This window comes from Haemaphysalis longicornis, unplaced genomic scaffold (assembly GCF_048455015.1).
Source record: "Haemaphysalis longicornis isolate Haplotype H1 unplaced genomic scaffold, Haemaphysalis longicornis Haplotype H1 scaffold_4, whole genome shotgun sequence".
Taxonomy (NCBI): domain Eukaryota; kingdom Metazoa; phylum Arthropoda; class Arachnida; order Ixodida; family Ixodidae; genus Haemaphysalis; species Haemaphysalis longicornis.
Window position 1 is genome coordinate 36,723,160 of NW_027526361.1, and position 21,235 is coordinate 36,744,394.

Genomic DNA, 21,235 nt, shown 5'->3' on the forward strand with positions numbered 1-21,235 from the left:
TATGCCTACTACTAGGGGAAGACGTACAGACCCAAACCCCCGGCTGTGAAGATCATAGCGAATGGAACGCAACCCATCCCCACAGTGTCCAGTATACGGGTTCTCGGTCTCCGAATACAGGCCAATGGGCATAACTTGTAGACCATCCTCGCACTAGAAAAAAAGCGTCCATCAGACTACCCGACTCATATCGCGAATCGCTAACCGACATCACGGTATAAAGGAGCGCAATATCGTGCGATTAGCTGAAGTCTTCGTCCTCAGTAGGATAATGTACGTCACCCCTTTCCTACACCTAAAAAAAGACGAAGAACTCGAAATTGACGCCCCCATTAGACGGGCCTACAAGCAGGCCCTAGGCATCCCGATCACTGCTCCGACCGAACGTTTCGAGGCACTGGGGCCAGCATCCTCAGTGAACTGATAGAGGCTCAAAGGCTAGCTCAATGGGAGCGGCTTAGTTACAGCATGACGGGTCGGCATATTCTCGGCTCCCTGGGGATCAAGTACCCTCGAACCGGCACACGCAAGGTAATCTTGGCTCTTGAAGTGCCCGAACAAATTCACATTCCACCGATCCCTAAAAACATGCAGCCGGTCCACAATCTGGAGCTCAGAAAGGCAAGGGCGAAAGCCCCACACAAACGTTACGGCAATTTGGAGGACGTGGTTTATGTGGACGCGGCTGATTACCCTGGTCGCGGTGACAAGGGCCTAGTGGTAGTCACTCTGCAGGGTAATTCCATAAGCTCCGGGTCGGTCCGCACGATCGAACCGGAGTTGGGCGAAGAGGCGACCATTGCCTTGGCAATGACGGCCTCCGCCAAAATCAAATACGTGGTGAGCGACTCAAAGTCCGCTGTTATAAATTACACAAAGGGGCGCATCTCCCAGAGGCGTCCACAATTCTCAGGACTGGACTTCACGATGTTCAGCGGTCCGGCAAGATATATCTAATACGGGCACTTGCACACTCCGGCTTGGTCGGGAATGAATACGCGCACGACGCCGCTCGAGGATTTTCAATCCGAGTTGGTGATGACCACGGCGCCCATTCGCTTCGCTGTTCATGCAGGGATCGGCTCGTGTCCTTTAGAAACATCACTCATCACTACAGGCTAGAGCGGGCCCGCTTCCCCCCAGCTCACCCTGTACTCAGCAAATTTCAATCCGTGGCTTGGAGACTTTTGCAAACAAACTCGCACCCCAACCCGGTAGCGTACAGCCACTGCTACCCCGGGCAATATTCCCAAAAGTGTCACCGGTGTAAGGAGAGGGCAGACCTAGCACACATGCTTTGGGCCTGTCCAAAGGCGTCAGCGTTAGGTAAAAAAATTGCTAGTGTAGAACAATGGGAGACCGTATTGCTCAGCTCCGACCCAGCGTATCAGGTCTGGGCCATTCAGCTGGCCGAAGACGCTGCCAGAGCCCAAGGGCTTTTGGCGGCTGACGTCTAGGATAACTAGCTGTCACGCAATAAAGTTATCTCTCTCTCTCTCTCTCTCTCTCTCTCCTCTCTCTCTCTCTCTCTCTCTCTCTCTCTCTCTCTCTCTCTCTCTCTCTCTCTCTCTCTCTCTCTCTCTCTCTCTCTCTCTCTCTCTCTCTCTCTCTCTCTCTCTCTCTCTCTCTCTCTCGAATTTTGCTGCGCGAACTTACCCGCGCGTTACGAATCAAGCGCGTTAAAACCGCGCAAATGCGGTATTCTGCTCCTCGCGGCCCGCCCGACGAACGAGCCAACCCACCCCCTGCCTCTGGGTCGACTGACTCGACTGGACTCGCCACGACGGCTCTCCGACCCAACCCGTCTGCTTATACATGAGGGGGTTGAGTACAAAAAAACCTGTTTATTTCGACTCAACGAGCCCTATATCCGGTCAATGTAAACGGGACTTATCAGAGGCTTCTTTACTCTCAAATCGTGTTTGCGTCTCTTCCTTCTTTTTTCTTTTTGACGGGAATTACTCCGAGGTGCCGGACTTCACGGTACAATTTCTCCCCAGCCAAAGCTCTCCTCCACGTGCACCCACCCGGGCCGCAGGGCTAATTCTGGTTTCATTTCGGCAGAGTGCTGGGTTAGCGCTTTGGTTAGGGCACTTGACAACCCGCGTTAAAATCCCGCAAGAACACAATTTATTTTCTCTTCACAGCGGTGGCCTTTTGACACCATTTTTGTTGGCACCGCCGGCAGACGCGACGGCGACGATGACGACGGCTATGGCTGCAGTCAGTTTTCGCGCTTGATGAGACGTTTAAGGCTTTCGCCTTAAAAGCCGAGAAATCACATTTCGACAGATTCGAGAAGCCACTTTTGCAAACCCAGACGTTGTGCCCTTACTGTACCCCAACACAATACTCAGCTACCTGTGGACAATGACGAGAACCTGGCACTCTATAATACATCATATTGGACTGCGCTAGAAATCCATAGCAGGATACTCCAGACAAGTGTCGCACCTGTTTCACAACAAGATAATAGAAGCAAAACCAAGGCAGTTTGACGTCCCGTTTACCAGTGCTGTTAGAGTTTAGACGCTTGCGCTAATGTGAGGAGCCAAGTCAATATGTTGTTGTAAGTAATGAATAGCATAACTCGGGGACATTACATGCGTGATGCGAATTTTTAGCATTTCTATTTACTCAAAGTTGGTACCATTAATGAAGTTCACATACTTCCCGCGTCTCTCTAGTTGAAAAAGTCGGCTCCTTCAACATACACGCCGTTTTTGCAGAAAAGCACCCTTTAGAGGCAGAAACTTCTGAATAAGCGTTTCGTATCTCTCTCTCTCTCTCTCTCTCTCTCTCTCTCTCTCTCTCTCTCTCTCTCTCTCTCTCTCTGAAAAGGAGAAGGAGACGGAAATGCCCTTCGCTATGTATTTGTATATTAATGTGGTGAAAGCTTCAGTGCACATACCGAACTGAACCGTAACGCTTCGGACAATTTTGATTCTTCATCTGCCGCCGCAAGATGATTTTGCCTTGTGTTTTTGTCCCGCAATTTATAAAACAGCTTTGGAAGTCTCGGTCAAAATTTTCTGCCTGGTTGATTGCTACTCTATCATTAGCGGGAACACAACACCGGTTATGATAACGCCGGCACGGGAGAGAACACAGCACAAGCAGGTCACCGTGTTTATAATTGTCTGCGAATAAAGCGGAATGTCAACAACTACTCCTTCAAGCGGTATGTTTAGATTCTTCAAGCAAAACGAGGCTATCTTGCATTTCGGCTTTGTCAAGCGAGGACTCACAAATACAAAATTAAACATTACTCCTTCAAGCGGTATGTTTAGATTCTTCAAGCAAAACCAGGCTATCTTGCATTTCGGCTTTGTCAAGCGAGGACTCACAAATACAAAATTAAACATTTAGGCCATACAATCCCTCTGTTTCTGTGGTTTCTGAAAACCGGTGTTCTCTTCTCTTGCAAGCGAATTGACGAGATATAAATCAGCGAGTAAACCTACCGCATGAAATAAATATAGTTTGTTTTGAAGATATTCGTTTGCCCCGAACAACTTGCCCTCTTTTGTTGTTGGTGTATTTTTGTGAGCCGCAGCCCCCCCACCGAGCAATTCCAACCCAGCTTGTTACGGACGGAGCTCCTACGACCTTACGGTACCTCCGCCTAAGCTTCCACGCCGATTTAGGATTTCCCCTCGGCGAACACCGTCGATTCAACGCAGCAACGCTCCGGGCCCGAAGCCCGATTTCGACAATGGCGAACACACGCACGGGGACGGCACAATGAACCGCGCTTTCCGTTTCCCCTTTCAAGTGAGCACCGGGCACTTCTACGGTTTCTCCTCGGGGCGCCTTTAATTTATCTCGGCCGGCTCCCCAATCAGGTCGGTCGCACCGTCGCTCTTCGTTTTTCCTTGTGCAAGGAGCGCTGCCTCTTCCCATCCTTTTGCCATCTTACCGTCTCCGCTCTTCCCTATCTTCTCGCGGACATCCTGCTCGGCGAGATGGGAGAAAGGGAAAACACGCTGTCAGCCGAACCGGAATCGGAGCCGCACAGCGCATTTTCGCCATTCGATTACTCGCCGGGTAAACATACTCTCGCGTTTCCTGCTTGCGGGGCCCAAATATACTTCTTATTATCCTGATCCAATTAAGTCAAAGCGCTCTGTCTCCTCCCGCGGCCTTTACCGTATACCCTGTCGGGAGATGACGTGACCCCCCTCTTACTCTTCTTCCTTTGTCGTCGACTTCTCAGCGCCGTGGGTCTCAAGGGGAACACGAGAAAGCACTAAGAAGTCAAGAGACAAAGCACGCACCCCGGAAGGAGGAGCCCCTTTTTCCAGTTCCGTGTCGATTCCCGGTGTGGAATAAACAGAGCTTTGTGAGGCCTCGCAATCAACTGACTTCCCACGTGATGGTTCCCCGTAATGAAAAAGTGTGACATCTGACTCTTCAACTTGTCTCACCCGCTAGAGAGTTCCCGGACGAGTTGAGAGCCCTCTGACAATTGCCGCATGCATCTTCTTCTTGTTACTCTTATCTTCTTTCTTCTCTGTTCATTGTAGTGAGGAGGAAGATGAAAAGAACTAAATAAATGTAAAAAATTACTCCCTATTCGTATTAAACATTGCATAAGAAAATGGCCACTCACGTGTTCTATAATAAACTTGCGTACCAAAGGTCTGCATAAGGGCGAAGAAAAAAAGTTGTCGATGAACGGCTGCGAATGCTAAAGGATAAAAAAAAAAATCTTGCATTTGAGTTACGTGCGGCCTGGATTCCGACACCTCTACGAACAGTCGGGAACAACAAATAATCCTTTTGACATTATTAAGCAAGCTTAACACTGGTTTAAATTAATGCATAACGCCACACATATAAATCGAATGTTCGAACGTACAGACTATTGCAAAAAGAAAGGATAAAAACTTATCCAGTAAAACTTTTGCTTTGAGGGAGAGCTGAGAAACAATTTGAACATCTGATGTTCCGTAAAGCATGCCAAAAGCACGTACGCGTGGGCATTGTTTTTTAAATACATCATTAAAACTTAAAATGCCGCACTGTGCTAGCTTTTCGTGATAGCTGCGGCCATTCCTGAAATTCCGTACTAACATGAAATGAAATATCCTCAATGTGGTTAAAAACCGGGTGAAACATTTCTCAATAATAAAAGGGGGCAGTTAAATTTATTGAATATCCAAGTATGGTGAATTCCCGCCTTTCTTTGCGATAGTACAGCAAGTCGGCAAGTACCACAACGCATACACGTGTCGATAGATTTAAACGTGAATAGAAATGAGTGATGCCGTGACTGCAAATCTATTCCTATCCAGGCGTAGCAAAAAATAAGCTTACAGTAAGCTAAATGACCTTCTAATGCAGTGAGCGATAACAACACAGAATGCAGCCGCGCAGTTGCAGCCATGAAATGAAAGACTTAGCGCACTGCGCGGCAACTATGTAAGCATGTTTCGCCGTTAGGACTACAGGGAACAGTAGCGGTCCCAGAGATTTTTTTTTTTTTTTTTTTGAGGGGGGAGCGACTTTTTTGGGGGGTTGTGGGTGGGGGGTGAATAAATAACCGCTCCCCTCCTTGCGCCAGTTCCGCGGAGGAGGTGATAACCATGCAGGCGTGTGCACGTATGCGGTGTAACCCGCTTGCGCACAAATCACCGTGATTTGTGTTAGCCACACAGTGGTTTTTGGCGCCCCTTAGGCGGTACAACGGCTGGCTCGAGCCCGCATTTCTGACCGTCGCAACACGTCTGCGGCCTCGCACAAGTGGTATTTAACCTCGGGCAAGTAGAATGCTTAAAAAACCAAAAAAAAATAAGAAGCTGAGGGCCTCTTTGGGGGGGAGGGGGGGGGGCGAGGCGAGCACCCCCTGCGCCCCCCCCCCCCCCCCCCTGGGACCGCCACTGACAGGGAATGGTGCGGTCCTTGGTCGTTAAACGATACAAAATTAACAAAGGGCATTAAAATGTCTTCAATGTGATCCAGATATTCCAATTGACCATCCCAATTAGTTTAAGAAGCATACAGGAGCGACATGCTTAGAATACACGCCGCAGTATGTATGGACGCCACACTTATACGAGCCACAACACTTTTAAGGGCTCACAAAACCACGAACCAACGTTTTTTGAGGGCAGTCGCAGTCGCTCGCAAACGGAGATTTCTTCTAGCTGAGCGCGAATTCTACAAACACATAACCCGTATGCTTACGCTACGTGCAAGACGAAATTCGGTGCATGTGTTCGCTTGTCGCAAAGTCCTCCATGCGAGAGGCAATCTGAGTTCATAAACAAATCTCGCGTTGCCTGCTGACGAAACATCTGACATATAAGCGTGACAGGCATCCTAGAACCAATGACAGATGGGCACGTTGTCATGATGACATTAAAAAAAGGCGCGAAAGTACGCGGAACAAAGGGGAGAACTTCGCAGATTAAGCGCTCGCCCTGTGAAGTTCCTCCCTTTTTCCTCTGTACTTTCGCGCATTTTTTTTTTTTTCAGTGTGGATGGGGACGTAGTGCGCATGAGTCGTGCGAACCTCCCCTCATCTCACCTGTGACGACCAGCTTGAGCACCTTGGTGACCCTTCGGACGGAGTCGTCGTCGGCGAACTCCCGGCACTCCCAGAGGCCGTCGTCGGCGCGTGTGACCTGCGTGATGGTGAGCGCGGCCGTGCCGTCGCGCGAGATGTTCCACTGGCGCCGGCTGGCGCCCCCGGCGCCCCCCGAGCCCACGTCCAGCACCACGGGGTGGCCGTTGCGCATCCACTGAACGCTGCCGCCCGGCGTCTCCAGGAAGCACGGGATGCTCAGGCTCTCTCCGGGGTTCACAACCTGCCGACAGCACCCCACGAGTCACAACCAGCGCCTAGACCACTTATTTTATCGTGAAACATCCAATGTCGGCCGCATTCAGTGAAACTAGAATTTATAACCAACTCGAATTTGTGGTTTAGTTCGCTGAAACTAAAACTGCGTCCGGTATAAGGCATGACGCAGTGAGGAGGTGACATAATTTTGGCGAAGAGGTACTTTATGCCGGGGCACAAACTTACTGCACGCAGATGACATCACTAAATTTTGTTTTCTAGCAATACGTGAAATAACTGACTTCAACGTGCAACGTGTGTATGCTAAACGCTTTACAGCGCAGCCTACCTTTAAGAGCCCTGATGATGGCGGTTATCTGAATTCATGTTCGCAGGTCTATGGGCTGGCCATGGGTGATTCGTTGGAACGAAAAGCAGGCAGTTATGCGGGAACGCCCTCGTGAGCGTAAAAAAAAGTTAAAAAATTTAACAAAGTAAAAAGAAGAAAAATTAAATAATTACAATAAATAAGTTTATATAAACAGAAGCAATATTAAATGTCTCAAATGAATTTAAACTTGAAATTTAAATTAAGATTGAGCATTCAATTTTCAAAAATAAGAACGTAGGTTATATAAACAGAAGCAACATAAACATTGATGTGTTTATGAGGTGTGTTGGATGAAGCTGAGCCTCAGTTGTCGTTGTGAATTTCGTCTTTAGCATCAAGCTTCGCATGTTTTACATTTCCCTTTATGAAAGGGCTGTTTGATTTTATGTGTGTGTGTGTGTGATACGACCCCTGGAACTAGAAACCGCACCTGTGACGCCATGCACGCCCACAAAGCGCCTCAGTTCTTACGACCTACGACAGCCCTCTCCGCCTCCACGCCCTCGTCTATGAAGCCTTGGGGCGAAGGGAAGTAACTTCTAGTAGTACTAAGGCAGAATTATCACTGCGTTTCCGCAGCTTTTAATAGTCGTTGTAGTAACCACAAAATTCAACCAGGAAAGTTTGAGTCCCAGTTGAACTACCATAGCTGTAGGAGTTCTAGGAGTAATGGTGTCAATTATGCTGTTCGTGCACTGCGCTAAAAGCCTATTGACATGGCGCCGTGCGCTACACCAAATTAACCAGATCGAACAAAAAAAAAATGAAGAAGTTCTTTCTACCATAAAACGTATATGTTTTCGCAAGTCCGTATTCCAGTATGTGGTATGAGCTATCAAAAGCAAATCCTTGGGCTTTAACTGAAGCTGTATCTCCAAGACGTCTCAGCAGTCTGTGAAACACTTAGAAAAGCAAAAAAGCAATGTAATGTATCGTGCGCTGCCTATATCACGTGCATATCAAACTGCACGCACTTACGCACGCACGCACGCACACGCACGCACGCATACACACACATACCCGTGCGTGCGTGCGTGCGAGAGCAGTTGAATTATTTCCCGTGGCTTCACCTGCAGACTACACTGGTATATCGAAAACTGATATGCCCCAAAACACGAGATTCAAAAGTGTAGACCATGGCGGGTACGCTGCTACCGCAGAGATGTTAAAGAAGCAAACAAGTTTTGATGTTACTGCATCGCAACTTCGTCTAACGTAGATTCTGCCAAGCACGGAATCTTTTTGTTGGAGACAAAGCATGCAGACTCTTATCAAACAATAGCTGAAGCAAACACCTGTATAGCTAGAGATGTTCCGAGCCAAATTATTTCTTCTTTGAAAAATTTTGGCATTTGTCACCATGGCTTTTACGTTTTTTATATATTTGCATCTCTCCTGATACGAGTGTTTTATGACCACATAAAATAGCAGGCAAGAAAATATTTCCTTTTGATTGTCGTGCACTTTACCGCCTCCATTCTCTTCCTCAGATTAGAGCGTTGGGTGAACGTCCTACCGTTTGTTTTCGATACTATGGCCTGTCTGAAGCGCGTTTTTACTCTCTTCAAAGCAGCACGCAATGATTCGCATGGAGGAACATGAAGACGGCACAGCCCACTGCCAATCTCCTTACTCTCCGTTCTTGATACAATCCTCCACTTTTCGAGGCCTGCTACCGACGGGACCACTACAGTCGCGACCAACAATCATGTTCCTATCGCAGACGCTGAACCAAGGTTTACAGCAGTTGGTGGCTTGCGCGATGTTTTTGCCGTGTGTTACACGTTCACATATTTCCTATGTATACGTGGTCTGTTACTATTTTAGGCACGCTGAGAGTGGTCTGGCCCCAAAGAGCGCACCTTCTCCGGAGGTTCGACGTTGTTGGCCGCCGAACCGCCAGCTCCTGGAGCAGCTGGCGTTGCCTCCGAGATGGCAGCGCACACGACGACCGCCAGAAGTGCTTGCAGCCTCCTCGTCCTCGGTGATAGTGCTGAACAAGAGAGGAAACAAAAAAAAGCGGGAAGGCTTTAGGCGAAGCAGAGATTACGCGCTAGGAAAGCCTGCATTTAAATCAGTGCGTTTTCTTTTGGAACTGTCGCATAGGGAGATCTTCAAGAACTGTCATTCCGATGGGCAGGTCTATCAATGCGAACGTCGGGTTTGACAAATGTTCTATTACTGCCATTCCAAGCCGTGTTCTGCGCCGATGGTGGGTCACAAAAAGACAAAAACAGACGGAGAAGGGGGAGAAGGATAGAGAGGAGGAAGATCTGGAGAAGCAGGAGGTGGAGGAAGAGGCATCGGGGGAGGAAAAATGCACGCAGCTTGCACCAGTGGTGCAAAACTGAAGTCAACAGAGGAGCTTGTGATGATCTAGCTTTTACGTGGCTTCCTTAATTTAAGTTGGTTGTAGGTTTTTGCGAGGTTGTGCTAGATTTTGCTAAGTTGTTGGTAGGCTTCGTTAAGTCGTTTCTAGGTTTTCTGAGGCTATATGCTAGTCTTGGATAAGTCGTTTCTTGGTTTTCAGAGGTTATGCCAGGTTTTCCAAAGTTGTATTTAGGCTTGGCTAGGTAATGCGGGTTGGGCCAAGTCTCATTTTCGCTCCGTCTCATTATCCACCGGTTGAGTCGGATGCGGGGTGAAGCTAGGTGGGGGGAAGCTAAGTGACATCAAGCTCCGCTGCAGACTCCACCCTTTCACCACTGGTGCAAGCTGCGCACATTTTTTCCCGCTTCAAAATTAACCCATTTGGCACTTGTGAAAATTCCTATCTTGCCTTTATTCTTTGTAGGTGTTGCGAACTGCGTGCCAACACAACCTTTTTTCCCTTTCCAATTGGCTGCACACCTTATTGTTCCCCATTGCTGCTAACCCCGTACCCCTTCGGCCTTTGGGATGGCCCTGTGGTTAGATTTCCGGTCTCACGGCGTAAATTTCCCGGGTTCGGTTTCCGGGACCTCTCTAACCACATTTTTTTTCTTGAGGCACGCACTCGCAACACCTGCTCGTGGGCTCCTTGCTTCCTCGCCACTTTATCTCACCCTTCCTGGCCTAGCACTTTCAACCTCTCCACTTCGCCGATTATGATAGTTTTCTGGTAACGCTCCACGCCGGAACTAAAAGCTTAAACAGCTCGGCTGTTCAGACACTGTTCAACTGAAGAGCTGGTGGGTGGGCGAAGGAAATCGTCGACGCGTTCAGTGCGTCGTGCACCAGGGGGGGCGAAGATACCAGCCGCGGAAACTCACTGGCAAAGGCGTTCGGCTGCTCAGTAAGAGATTGCGTATTCAATTTATCTCTGATGGGGCTGCTTTCATGATCTAAAAACAAAATTTGAGCTAATTCCAACTAGGGTCTCTGAAACGGGCGCAACACAGACCAATCACGGTAGCACATACGGTTTCAACCATTGATAACTTGCAATTTCCCGATGCCGTCACACCCATACTCCAGTCCAATCGAACTCCATCCAAGCAAATCAGGCGCTCCTTCCCCAGCATGCAGTGCGTCCTAGCAACCCCAGCGTCCACAGCAACGCGAAACTCGCGCCATCACCTAGTAGCGACAGTGCCTAGAGCAGCTTCGTGGCCATTCATTGGAGCGATTTCAAAGTACGCGCTCATCGCCACGCGTGCAGTGCGTTTTAGCAATCGCGTTGTCCACAGCAACGACAAACGTTTCTCGAAGTAACTGACACCACACCACCTGCGCGCCTCTCTCCCTCTAACATCGTCGTTTCTCCCTGTTTCCACTGCCTCGCTAGCTGTTGGCCCATAATCGGCAGCATGCATCCCCATCGCCATCTTCCGACCCATCCGCTGCACTAATAGCGAGGTTTACAGTTTACGCCTCCTCTAAAGCCTCCTCAGGGCCTCAGTCTGTTCTGGCACCATCGCTTAAGTGCAGCTGCCGGAATTCATGACTGGCGGAAAGAGACCCTTTTTGTTTTTCATTGTATTTTATTACATTATGTATTCATTTTCTCGCGAAATCATTCACTGGCCCACTGGGTTAAAAAGACATCGGCACCGAGGCCCGTGAAACTTGGGAAGCATTGTACAGCACTGGCTTTGCACGCCGCGAGCTTAAACTCCGCAGTAACGATGGGTTGGCGACGCGTCCATGCGAGTACACCGTAGATGAAGTAAGGACGCAGAAGAACGCAGTCAAGCGAGTGAAGAGACAGACAACGAAATTCCACCATCGTGAACTCTACCACTACACGGCGGTAGGAACGAGCAGTGGCGCAACGCGTATGAGACAAATCGAAGCCATTCGAAAGGGTTAAGGGGGATTCACCTGTTAACATTCCTGTGGAAATTACTACTTCATGACCCACGGACATAAAAAACCATCGTGCACAAATACGAAAACCTTTACAAATACATATCAATGTTCACAACGGCCTAGTTTTTTTAATTTTAGAGATATGCCACTTCTGTGCTGAAATAAAAAAATAAAACTCTTGCTCGTTAGGCAGCTAGCGCCATCTAGTGAAAACTGGATAAACCAACATGGCTTTCTTGTTTATCTTTTTAGTTCGGTAAAGATATATTACTCAAAGAAGCAAACTGGGCCACTGGGAAATATTCTACGATATTTGTAAAATCTTTTGTGTGGGTACACGATGCTTTTTAAGCCCCTGGATCAAGAATTATCCAGTTCCATAGCAATGTGATAAGGTGAGTTCCCCTTTAAGTATACTACAAAGTAAAGCATCTCAAGCGACAAGGTTGCGAAGCCCTTCTACAACGGAAGCGCAAGCGAATAGTCTAAAGTGCTCATTTGGACATTCATGCTTTCGAATTCACGACCCATGAAAAGTGCTCAAGAGCCCTCGAACCTTTTCGAAGCTATGTTCTTTCTGAAGTAGCAGTAAGATCGAGTTCCCAAAAGCATTCAACCGTACAAATAAATTCCGGAAAGGAAGAATTTTTTCGCAAAATTAACGGTTAATTGTATGTATGTATGTATGTATGTATGTATGTATGTATGTATGTATGTATGTATGTATGTATGTATGTATGTATGTATGTATGTATGTATGTATGTATGTATGTATGTATGTATGTATGTATGTATGTATGTATGTATGTATGTATGTATACACCTGTTCCTCCTTCCTAACAGTTACCCAAAAAAGTTGAAATACGCGCCGCAAGAAATTATATGAGCGATGCACGACAACAAAACCCACCGTTAATGATGAAAAGCATAAAGAAAGATGTCTTTTTGTGAAACATGAAGGTAAGCGACACCGGGAGGGCAAACTTTAAACCTACCGACACACAAGTTCGGGGTTCCCGAAAGTTTTTTTCAAAAACGAAGAGCGCTTCTCCGCTAACGCGCGGATAACTCGCAATTTAATGACTCCGGCGGCAATCGTGCGTTACGGCGACACTTTATTAACAGCGCGTACAACGGGAAAGCACAACTTTCTCGTTACACTTCCAGCGCGCTAACGCTGCAGTTTTTGCATAAGCGCTAACTTCTTTCCTTCCTCCCCGGCCGCTTATGGACATTCGACGTGGTGCAAATGAGAGCAAGTTCAAGTGCTTTCGATTTTGTTGATGGCACCGCATTTTTTCGGGGTCAGCGCCGAAGCGCATCGGGCGCGGCTGCGGCTGAGCGATCCTTTTCAGCACCGCACGCGCTGGGCGCGCGCGGCGCTATCATCAGGGCGTCCGCCGAGTTTTACGAGTTTCCTTAGCCGCCGGCTTAACGATCCTGCTGGTAACTAATAGAGGCGCCTGGCTCAAGTTTTCCCTCCTCGCTAAACAACTTTCGGACTCCCCGGCGGGCACACCCCGCCTCCTCCCTTTCCCGCACTCGCTATAGGCGGCGCAGCTGTACTTAATTCGCCAGGAACCGTTATGCGGCACTTAAGCCCCTCACGCAGCGCCCACCGCCCACGCAGGACTCGCGGAACGAAAACAAACTCCCATTCCCCTTGGCGGCGGAGGCAGGAAGAAAGAAGGAGAGAAAGAAGAGAGCCCTTGGGGGTGCCGCGTGTCTCCAGGAGCCCGAAGGAGGATGCGGAGGTCCTCTTCCCGGAGGTGCGGCGTCCCCTCCTCCCGAAAACAAACGTGTTTTTCGCCGCTATACGCTGAGGGGGAGGAGGCGGGCTTACGGTAAGGAGCGCAGGAGTAAATTACTCTGCTTACCAGCACGGAACTGGCAATTAACCGCGGCTTGCCCCTCGGGGCTCCCTGCCATCGATTGCTTCCGCTTGACTTGCGGCTCTGGCGGCGCCCCGAGGAGCGTGAGCGACCGTCGTCATGCCCGGCCGTTGTTAGCCGCCGCAGCCGCCGCCGGACGCGTCAAGATGAGGTGCCGCGCGCGTACCGGGGAGAGCCCCGGAGGAGACCCGCGTTGCTGCCGCTGCTAGGCGACAACGGCCGGATAGCACGGGGCCAGCGGCCTGACAGGCCTTCCGCTCCGCCTGCTTCTCGTCACTGCGCTTTGCCACAGCTGTCGTTGCCTTTGGCATGTCGAAAGCGTTACTCGCGCGCTTGTCAACGGGTTTTTGCCTTCGTCAGCCTCTACGTGCCTGGTCCCACGCGTTAACCAATTACCCCGACTTCCCCGCTGTTTCAATTTCAATATCCTTCACTGCTACAGAATACGCCACAGTAATGCATTTACAAGTATTATCCCCAAAAAAACTTTCCCATCCAGCTCAACCTTAGTTATTTCTCCAAATTCCAAAATAAAAGCTTCATCTACTTTCTGGAGTGATCTCTCTCCGAGTGATTTTTTAGACTTATAAACTATGATGTTTCCCCAGATCCAACAAAGAAATCGCCAACACGTACACACCCTTTGACTCGTGCCACAGTAAGCGGGGATGTATATATATCCTCATCGATGCAAGGCGTGGAAAAACAAGTTCGGTCTCAATCCCGCTTATTACAGTGCGTAGACGGGCGAGTCATACTACTACTTCCCTAGTTAGGGCTACACTAACGAAGTGTGGGGTGGTTTCTCAGCATGGGGAGCCAGTGTTGAATGGTTTAGTCATCGTCCTTTTTATGAATGAGTGAAATCACGACCTCTTTTCTCATAAGTGACGTCACATGGAATACACTCGTCACCTGTTACCAAATCCTGTTTGGCAACGATATTGTTATAGGCCAACTGGCGAGCATAGACCGAGAAAAGTCGCTTCCCTCTCCCCACTCCGGCACGCCCGCTTCATTCGGCTAACCGTTCGCCTCCGGCATTTCACATTTTAATAGAAGATGCCGTGTATCTCACTCAAAAAAATGTTCTCCCAGCGACGCATTTGGGTTTCGATGTGAAGCCGGTCTTAAATATATCGATGTAAGCGTGGTGTCTGTAAGCTGGCTTTTCCACGGTATATGTTACACAGTGAAGCCTACTTTTAAAGAAAATAAAGCTGGCAAAAGGCGCGAACGTGGCGAAAGGAGACCACCGACGATGATACGGCCATGAACGTGGTGGAGGGCTCCGTGGTGGAGGGCTCCGGATTAATTTGGACCACCCGGGGGATCCTTGACGTGCGCCGAAATCTCGTACACACGGGCGTTTTTGCTTTTCGCCTCCATCAGAAAAGCGGCCGTTGCGGCCGGGAATCGAACCCGTGACCTCGTGCTCAGCAGCACAACGCTTTAGCCACTGAGCCACCGCGGCCGTCAACGTCAAGCGTAGGTAGGCGCAATGCCCGTCCCGACCACGAATACCACGAGGCGAAACACGCGGCGCTGGCGTGGATACAATTCCGCTTAACGCTCCCCCACGCGTGACGGCGTGATTTTAGCGGGAGTTTGTGGTCAACCAACTCGAACCAATCACCCAAAAACTGTTCCGCTGCTCACGCACCTTCACAAAGCGAATGGCATAGACATTTTTAACAGTACCCGTGTAATAAGAAACAAAGCCTGAATGCCTTTTTTTTTTGTCACAAAATAGAAGGTTGGCTCCTGCATTTGTTTGACCGCACGCGATCCTACCAGGGAAGCTGAGCTGGAAAAGTGCAATTCTACTACGAAGGCTCCCCTGAGACCAAAATAAGCTCTCCCTCACGAGCGCAGTATCTGACGGTCTGACCGCAAATAATACCATTCTCCCGAAACTTCCCAATGATTTACGGGAAAGTACGTCGTCCTGCAGTAAACACCAATTAGCCGATTAAGAATGAATAAATTAATGGTCTTCTCATTGTCCGATGGGTATTTTTTAGCGGTATACCGCTGTTTCGTACCTCTTCGTGAATATTTTATTATTTTTTTTTGTGAATAGGATCATACACTGCCCTAATTTATTTCTCGAAGTATGTTGTGTTTTGGCTACTTTATTTAAACTGAACTTTTCTATGACACAGCGAGCTTTTTGCATCAGCGGAAGGTTCGAAAAGAAATAGAACGATACGGTTTGTGGGCTTCATTTAAAAGGCGGTAATTTAAAAATCCTCGTTAACTTCTAACCGTACACGGACTACTATTATAGAAACCCTGCTATGCAAAAATTTCAACTGATGTTCTGTAAAAGCACAATCAAGATAGTTGTAAAGACTGCGGAATAATATTCTTCAGATAAATCAGAGTGTGTAGGCCATTTTCTCAACTCTTCTGGTAGTGAAATATCGTGATACAAGTAATTAAAAACGTACGACTAAGTTAAACAGCCACCACTAAATCCGTTTTGTCTCCCGTTGAACAAGTTCAAGGGAGCTAGTAGTCTTTGCCGAAACAATAATCGTTTTCATCCCAGATGTTAGAACTTACACTGTTAACGTCCGTGTACAAACGTCTGTGCTCTTTCACACGGAATTGTGATATTCTAGAGCGATTTTACCGGCACCGTAGTCGACATGGTTGTGTTGCCTCCACACGCTAACAGTATACTTATAGTAAAGTATAGTAACGGTATAGCAACAGTTATCTTCGTTGATGTTCTTTTCCCCGGGGCTTCTCCTCCAAGTCGCAGCAGCGCTGAGGATCTGACCCCGGGTATCCTCAACCGACAAACTCAGCGGATCCGATACAAAACTGTACATTTATTTACAGCCCGGCGGGCGATTAAAAAACAGTACTCGCACGGAGTCCGAAGACGACGGACCGAGCTCTCCTGCGCCCGGACCGCGTCTCCTCTGTCTCATCTTCCCTTCCTCCTGCCGCTGACGGCCGAGGAAGAAGGAAAAGCAGTCGTCTTCGTCGGTGGCCATCCCATGTGGTGGCGGTTAAGAGATCCGGTGCGCGCAGGCGTTCGAAATGCGCGGCGTCTCAAGGCGCCGCGCGACACGTGCATTTCATTTGTGCGCTGCGCCCGACAGCAACTGTAAAGGGTACCATGTTGGGCTAGTAGGAAGCGCGATACAAAGGCAGGAACAGCGCATATTTTGACGAGGGACGAACAGAAACACACACCACAATCGCTGACTGTCAGCTGGTCACTCTATTACAAGTTGCGAGAAATAAATAGCACACTTAATGGAAAGAACAATAAGCGCGTACAGAATCCAGTGATGACGTAATGGTTTGACAGATTAGGCAATCTGCTCCTCTCTTTTGTACGCGCTCATTGTTCTTTGCATTAAGTGTGCTATTTATTTTCCGCAACTTGTAATAAAGTGACCAGTTGACAGTCAGCGATTGTGGTTTGTGTTTCTGTCCGTCCCTCGTGAAAATATGCGCTCTTCCTTCCTATACTTATACTTCTGTCAGCGCTTTCAGCCGTAGCTGCGCACTATTCTGACAACAATGCCCTCCCACTGTCCGGCCATGTGTGAAAATTTGCCGGAAGCCATTATCTTTTAGATAAACTTCTTCTGAAGCCACTCATCCAGCCCAGTTTAAAGCGTGCTTGTGGGGCTTGCGTCTCCAAATACACATGGCAAATTCGGATGTTCCACGAAACAAAGAAACAAAGAAAAACATAAGAGGAGGCACAGGCATGACAAACAAAAATCACGTCACATTTTTTCTCGCGTAATTTCAGTTCTGCTTTCTCTCTCTCGCAAAGAAGACAAGGAGCGTCACGTGGCCAAATGAGCCTCAACGGTGCGCGTTGTTTGGCGCTAGCCAGCCAGTCCGCGCCAGGCATTCTCGGAAGACACGCGTGCGCGCTCCCAGACCAAAAGGGAGAGCCGCAGAAAGGAAGACGACAGAATGGGGCGCTCGTCATAAGGTGGCAGGAGAAAGAAAAGACAACTAGGACTCTTGAGAAGGAAGAAGAAAAAAAGAAAACCGGGAGAGCGCGCCCCCAGCATCGGCGAGAAGTGCCAACAAATGTGAGCAAAGAGGGCGCGGACAAAGAGAGCGACAGCATGACGCAGTACTCTGGGGAGCCGTAAAGCAAACACACCGGCGTAAGCCTCCGACGAGGCAGCGGCAGCTACGGCCGCAACGGGCGCTTCTTCCAGCCCGTTTGGCAGGGTGGGTGGGATGGGGGGAGGCATAGTACGTCGGGCTTGCTTCTTCCGAGAGGAGGAAGAGGAGGAGGATGGTGCGCGGGCCCTTCCAAATTTATCTCGCCCCCAGGTCCTCCGGGCGGCCCCGGGCCTCGCGCAGGAGCACACCGGAGTTCTCTCGGCGGCATCCATCTATCCGAGCGAGCATTTCGGGCTCAGTCGAGCGTCAGCGTGCCGTCGAGATAGGGCCTTATCTTCACAGGATCTTGACGGAGATGTGTTCTGCGGCGGCGGCGGGACCCCCGCGAGCTGCGCGCTCTTGCCCCTCCCTGGGGGTCGCTCTTTCACGCACGACACGAAAAAAGGCATTCCTGGCGAAGCAGCGCGTGCGGGACACCGGATCCGCGGAAGCAAGGGTGCAGCTCGCGCCCCGCCTTGGTGCCCCCCTCCATCTCTCTCTCTCTCAACCAGACTGAGCGGCTGTCTTGAGCGTTCACACGGCTCTGAATCTGCCGTTTCTTTTATGGGCCGTCACCCTTTTCTTGCTCTCCTGGCTTCCTCTGTGCCAGAGGCTCGTCATTGGTTCATGACGCGTGCGGGGAAGAATGGCGTCCGCCACCGATGATCGCTGAGAGCGTCGGAGGAATGTTTCGCCTCCCCCCGCCACTAGAAAAGCCCTGCTGAGACCGACCCATGGCCCCCACGCCGAGACGTGAGGACACGGAGAGCTTTCGAAAGCTGCTTCGTGATATACGCGGCATGTCAAGGCGGTGGCCGAGGTAGTTTCGTCGCAGGCCGTTTTGCGAAATAACGTCTATCGGCTCGAATACTGCTGCTGCTGCTGCGTTGAGCAAAACGCCCGTCATTCTTCTGTGCGGAACGAGAATTGCTGTGTGGAGGAAGCATTTCCCGGAATCTTGGAAGGGCGGACGTGAGCAGAATTAGCATGAATGGTGCAAGAAGAGAAATGTAGCCGTGAAGGAATTGTTTTTGGGACGAAAAGAAAGGTTCCTCAAAACGCTCGCTAGCTATTGTAGTTCCGCTTTGTTTTTCTATAGACAGCTTGTGAAAACATAATTTTTTTCATTTCTGTTACAGATGTGCGAAGCATTTGTTTGCAGCATAGTATATTTTTGTTGGATGCCCCTAATTCATTATGCAGCTTGTAATTTTTTTTTTCATTTCTTTTACAGATTTTCGAAGCGTTTGTTTGCAGCATGGTATATTTTTGTTCGATGTCCCTAATTCCTTATGCAGCTTGTAATTTTTTTATTTATTTTACAGATTTGAAGCGTTTGTTTACAGCATAGTATTTTTGTTGGATGTCCGCAATTTTTTATGCAGCTCATAGTTTTTTTTTTATTTCTTTTACAGCTTTGCGAAGCGTTTGTTGGCAGCATAGTATATTTTTGTTAGATGTGCGTAATTCCTTACGCAATGTAGTGCACATGAATAGAAGCCTGAACTAAAAGTTCGGCAATGTTTTTTGAGACCGTACAGCGACTTGAATAAAAATTCAATATCCTTCTTTGTGAAGACGGATTACCCTGGGAGCTGCTAGCAGTCCCAGAAGTGCACGAGCAAACACGCTATTGTAATTCGTGATTGAGCACACTTTCTAGTTAATTAGCTGCATGAACTCACTGTTGCGATCCCCACACAACTATCTCTTGAGCCGAACTCGTAATGGCACGTTTACTGGAACCAATGCTTGCAGCAGTGCATGGTGCGGCACTGTGCAATTTTTTTTGGTCAGTAGCGACTGTTCTCGCGGAAAACAGACTATAGAGATATATCGTAACGTGGAGGCAGATGATACGAACCATGAAGCGATAAAGCGATGTGTTTAGCGCGAAGAACTATTTACATCAAGCCATAACCGAGCCCGGCCTGGCTGCGCCGCACACACAGCTCTTCTTCGTCGTCATCCTTCGTGTCATATAACAATATCACATAACATATCGATTTTAGCAGAACCCTCACAGTATAAACATACAAGCAATGCCTACAGACCTTTCCTAACCAAAAATGAATACATGCCCCAACCTACTAGCGATAAAAAAGCACGCTATTCGCCTTATACCCCTGGGTCACCTGTCAAGTTTTGTGTTTTGATGCATCCGAGCGCTGTATCACGAAAAGATTACAACCTTTCGAGAAATTTTTCACCTCTGCATATGCGCAGTTTTTAATTTTAGCAAATAACTTTCGTTGCGTACTGGATAAGGCGCTGAAACGTCACTGACGTGCTCATAAGCGAGAGGGGCGCTAGAAACCTTGAAGTTAAGCTTGCGACGAGACACCGCGTGCTCCGTACCCTGTGGTACTGCGGCTCCCACCACGTCGTCCGAGTTTAAGCTGGTGTCAAGCGGCGCGCTCCGCAGCCGAGCGCGCGACCTAGAAGTGCAAGATGTGTGGCAGCCCTAATAGCGAGGCGGCAAAGAAAAAAAAAAAAAAGAGGAACAGGAGGGCAGCGGGGACGAAAAAGTGCTCTGATTTGAGCTTCCTGCCTCCACGGTTTTCTCCTGCTGCTCCTCTCCGGAGGGGGGGGAGCGACGACAATCTCTCTCCGAGCATCCTCCCGCGCTGCCGAGGAGCCAAGCCGCCGTCTTCTGCGCCCGGAGAGCGTGCCGCCTAAACATGCGCCGAGGTACGCACAAACACCCGCACGCACGCACGCCGAGATGAAACTGGGACGTAGCGTCTCGTTTCCGCCGCCTCTTAGCTGCCTTTTGGTTGTTCGATTGCTTGGAACTCCTCAACAGGCACCCTAACTCGATGCGAAAGCTGGCATTGAAGCACAACCGCCTGCCTCTCCCGCCTCCACGCGAATGCGCGCGAGAAATGCCGCTTTTATTCGCAAGGGTGCGCTGATATAACGCGTTGCGTGCTTCGTGTTTTGTTTTTTCTTTCGTTTGAGTTCTGGAACACATTTCTGGAGATTCTGTTGTCCTTCACTTATCGCAAGAAGAGGGATCACTCTGGTGTGTTTAAGCGAGCCATATGCCCTTCCTGTTTTTTCGCTTTGGCTTTGTCGTTTTTGTTTGCCGGTAGCCTTTTTTTATTGTCTATCCCGTTATCGTTTCAGTCCTCTTTTTCGAAAAGTTATGACGACCTTTTTCCGGCTAACTCACTCAGCAAATAGCCTTAGTAACAAACACTTTTGTATACTAAAGAACGGAAACAGGATCAGAAGGAACACAGGTTGCTAATACACAATCAAATGATGTAAAAGAGGCAATAAAAGCACAGGTACAAAACAAACGGGAAATAAAACACAGAAGGTCGACTGACGTCACTGGAGGTGGAAAGAGGAAAAGCCTTCAACGATCATCATGTGCTTTGTTTTGTCCACTAAAACTGTGGTAGGCGCATAAAAGATCTATTTTCAGGATTCTATACCCCTGAGGCAAGCTTCAGATTAAAAAAAAAAAAATCCCAGGCCATCTCCACTAAAGTGAAACCTGGGGAGGGGCGAAGCATGCAGTGTATAAGTGTATTCTTCACGCCTTGGCGTTTTTGCCAACGGAGATGAAACCGTTGGGGGGTAGAGGTACACAGCTTTGCTGTAAAAGTCTCTTGTCTTTGAAGCACGAAGCTCTTTAGCGCGAGGCGTAAACGGTTGTCCTGGTGTTCTTTTAGCACGCGTTACGAAGCGCTCCAGCACGAGGAGTAAACGAGT

At 48.9% G+C, this 21,235-nt stretch overlaps 1 protein-coding gene across 1 annotated transcript in view; it reads right to left on the reverse strand.

The window, feature by feature from the left end:
* Positions 1-21,235, reverse strand: part of LOC144178506 (kin of IRRE-like protein 2) — a 166,288-nt gene that overhangs the window by 23,692 nt on the left and 121,361 nt on the right. Inside the window, exons 3-4 of the mRNA XM_077706421.1 lie at positions 9,041-9,171; positions 6,533-6,812 (exon numbers count right to left, since the gene is read on the reverse strand). Coding sequence (XP_077562547.1) covers positions 6,533-6,812; positions 9,041-9,171 — 411 coding nt within the window. The remainder of the gene's footprint in view (positions 1-6,532; positions 6,813-9,040; positions 9,172-21,235) is intronic.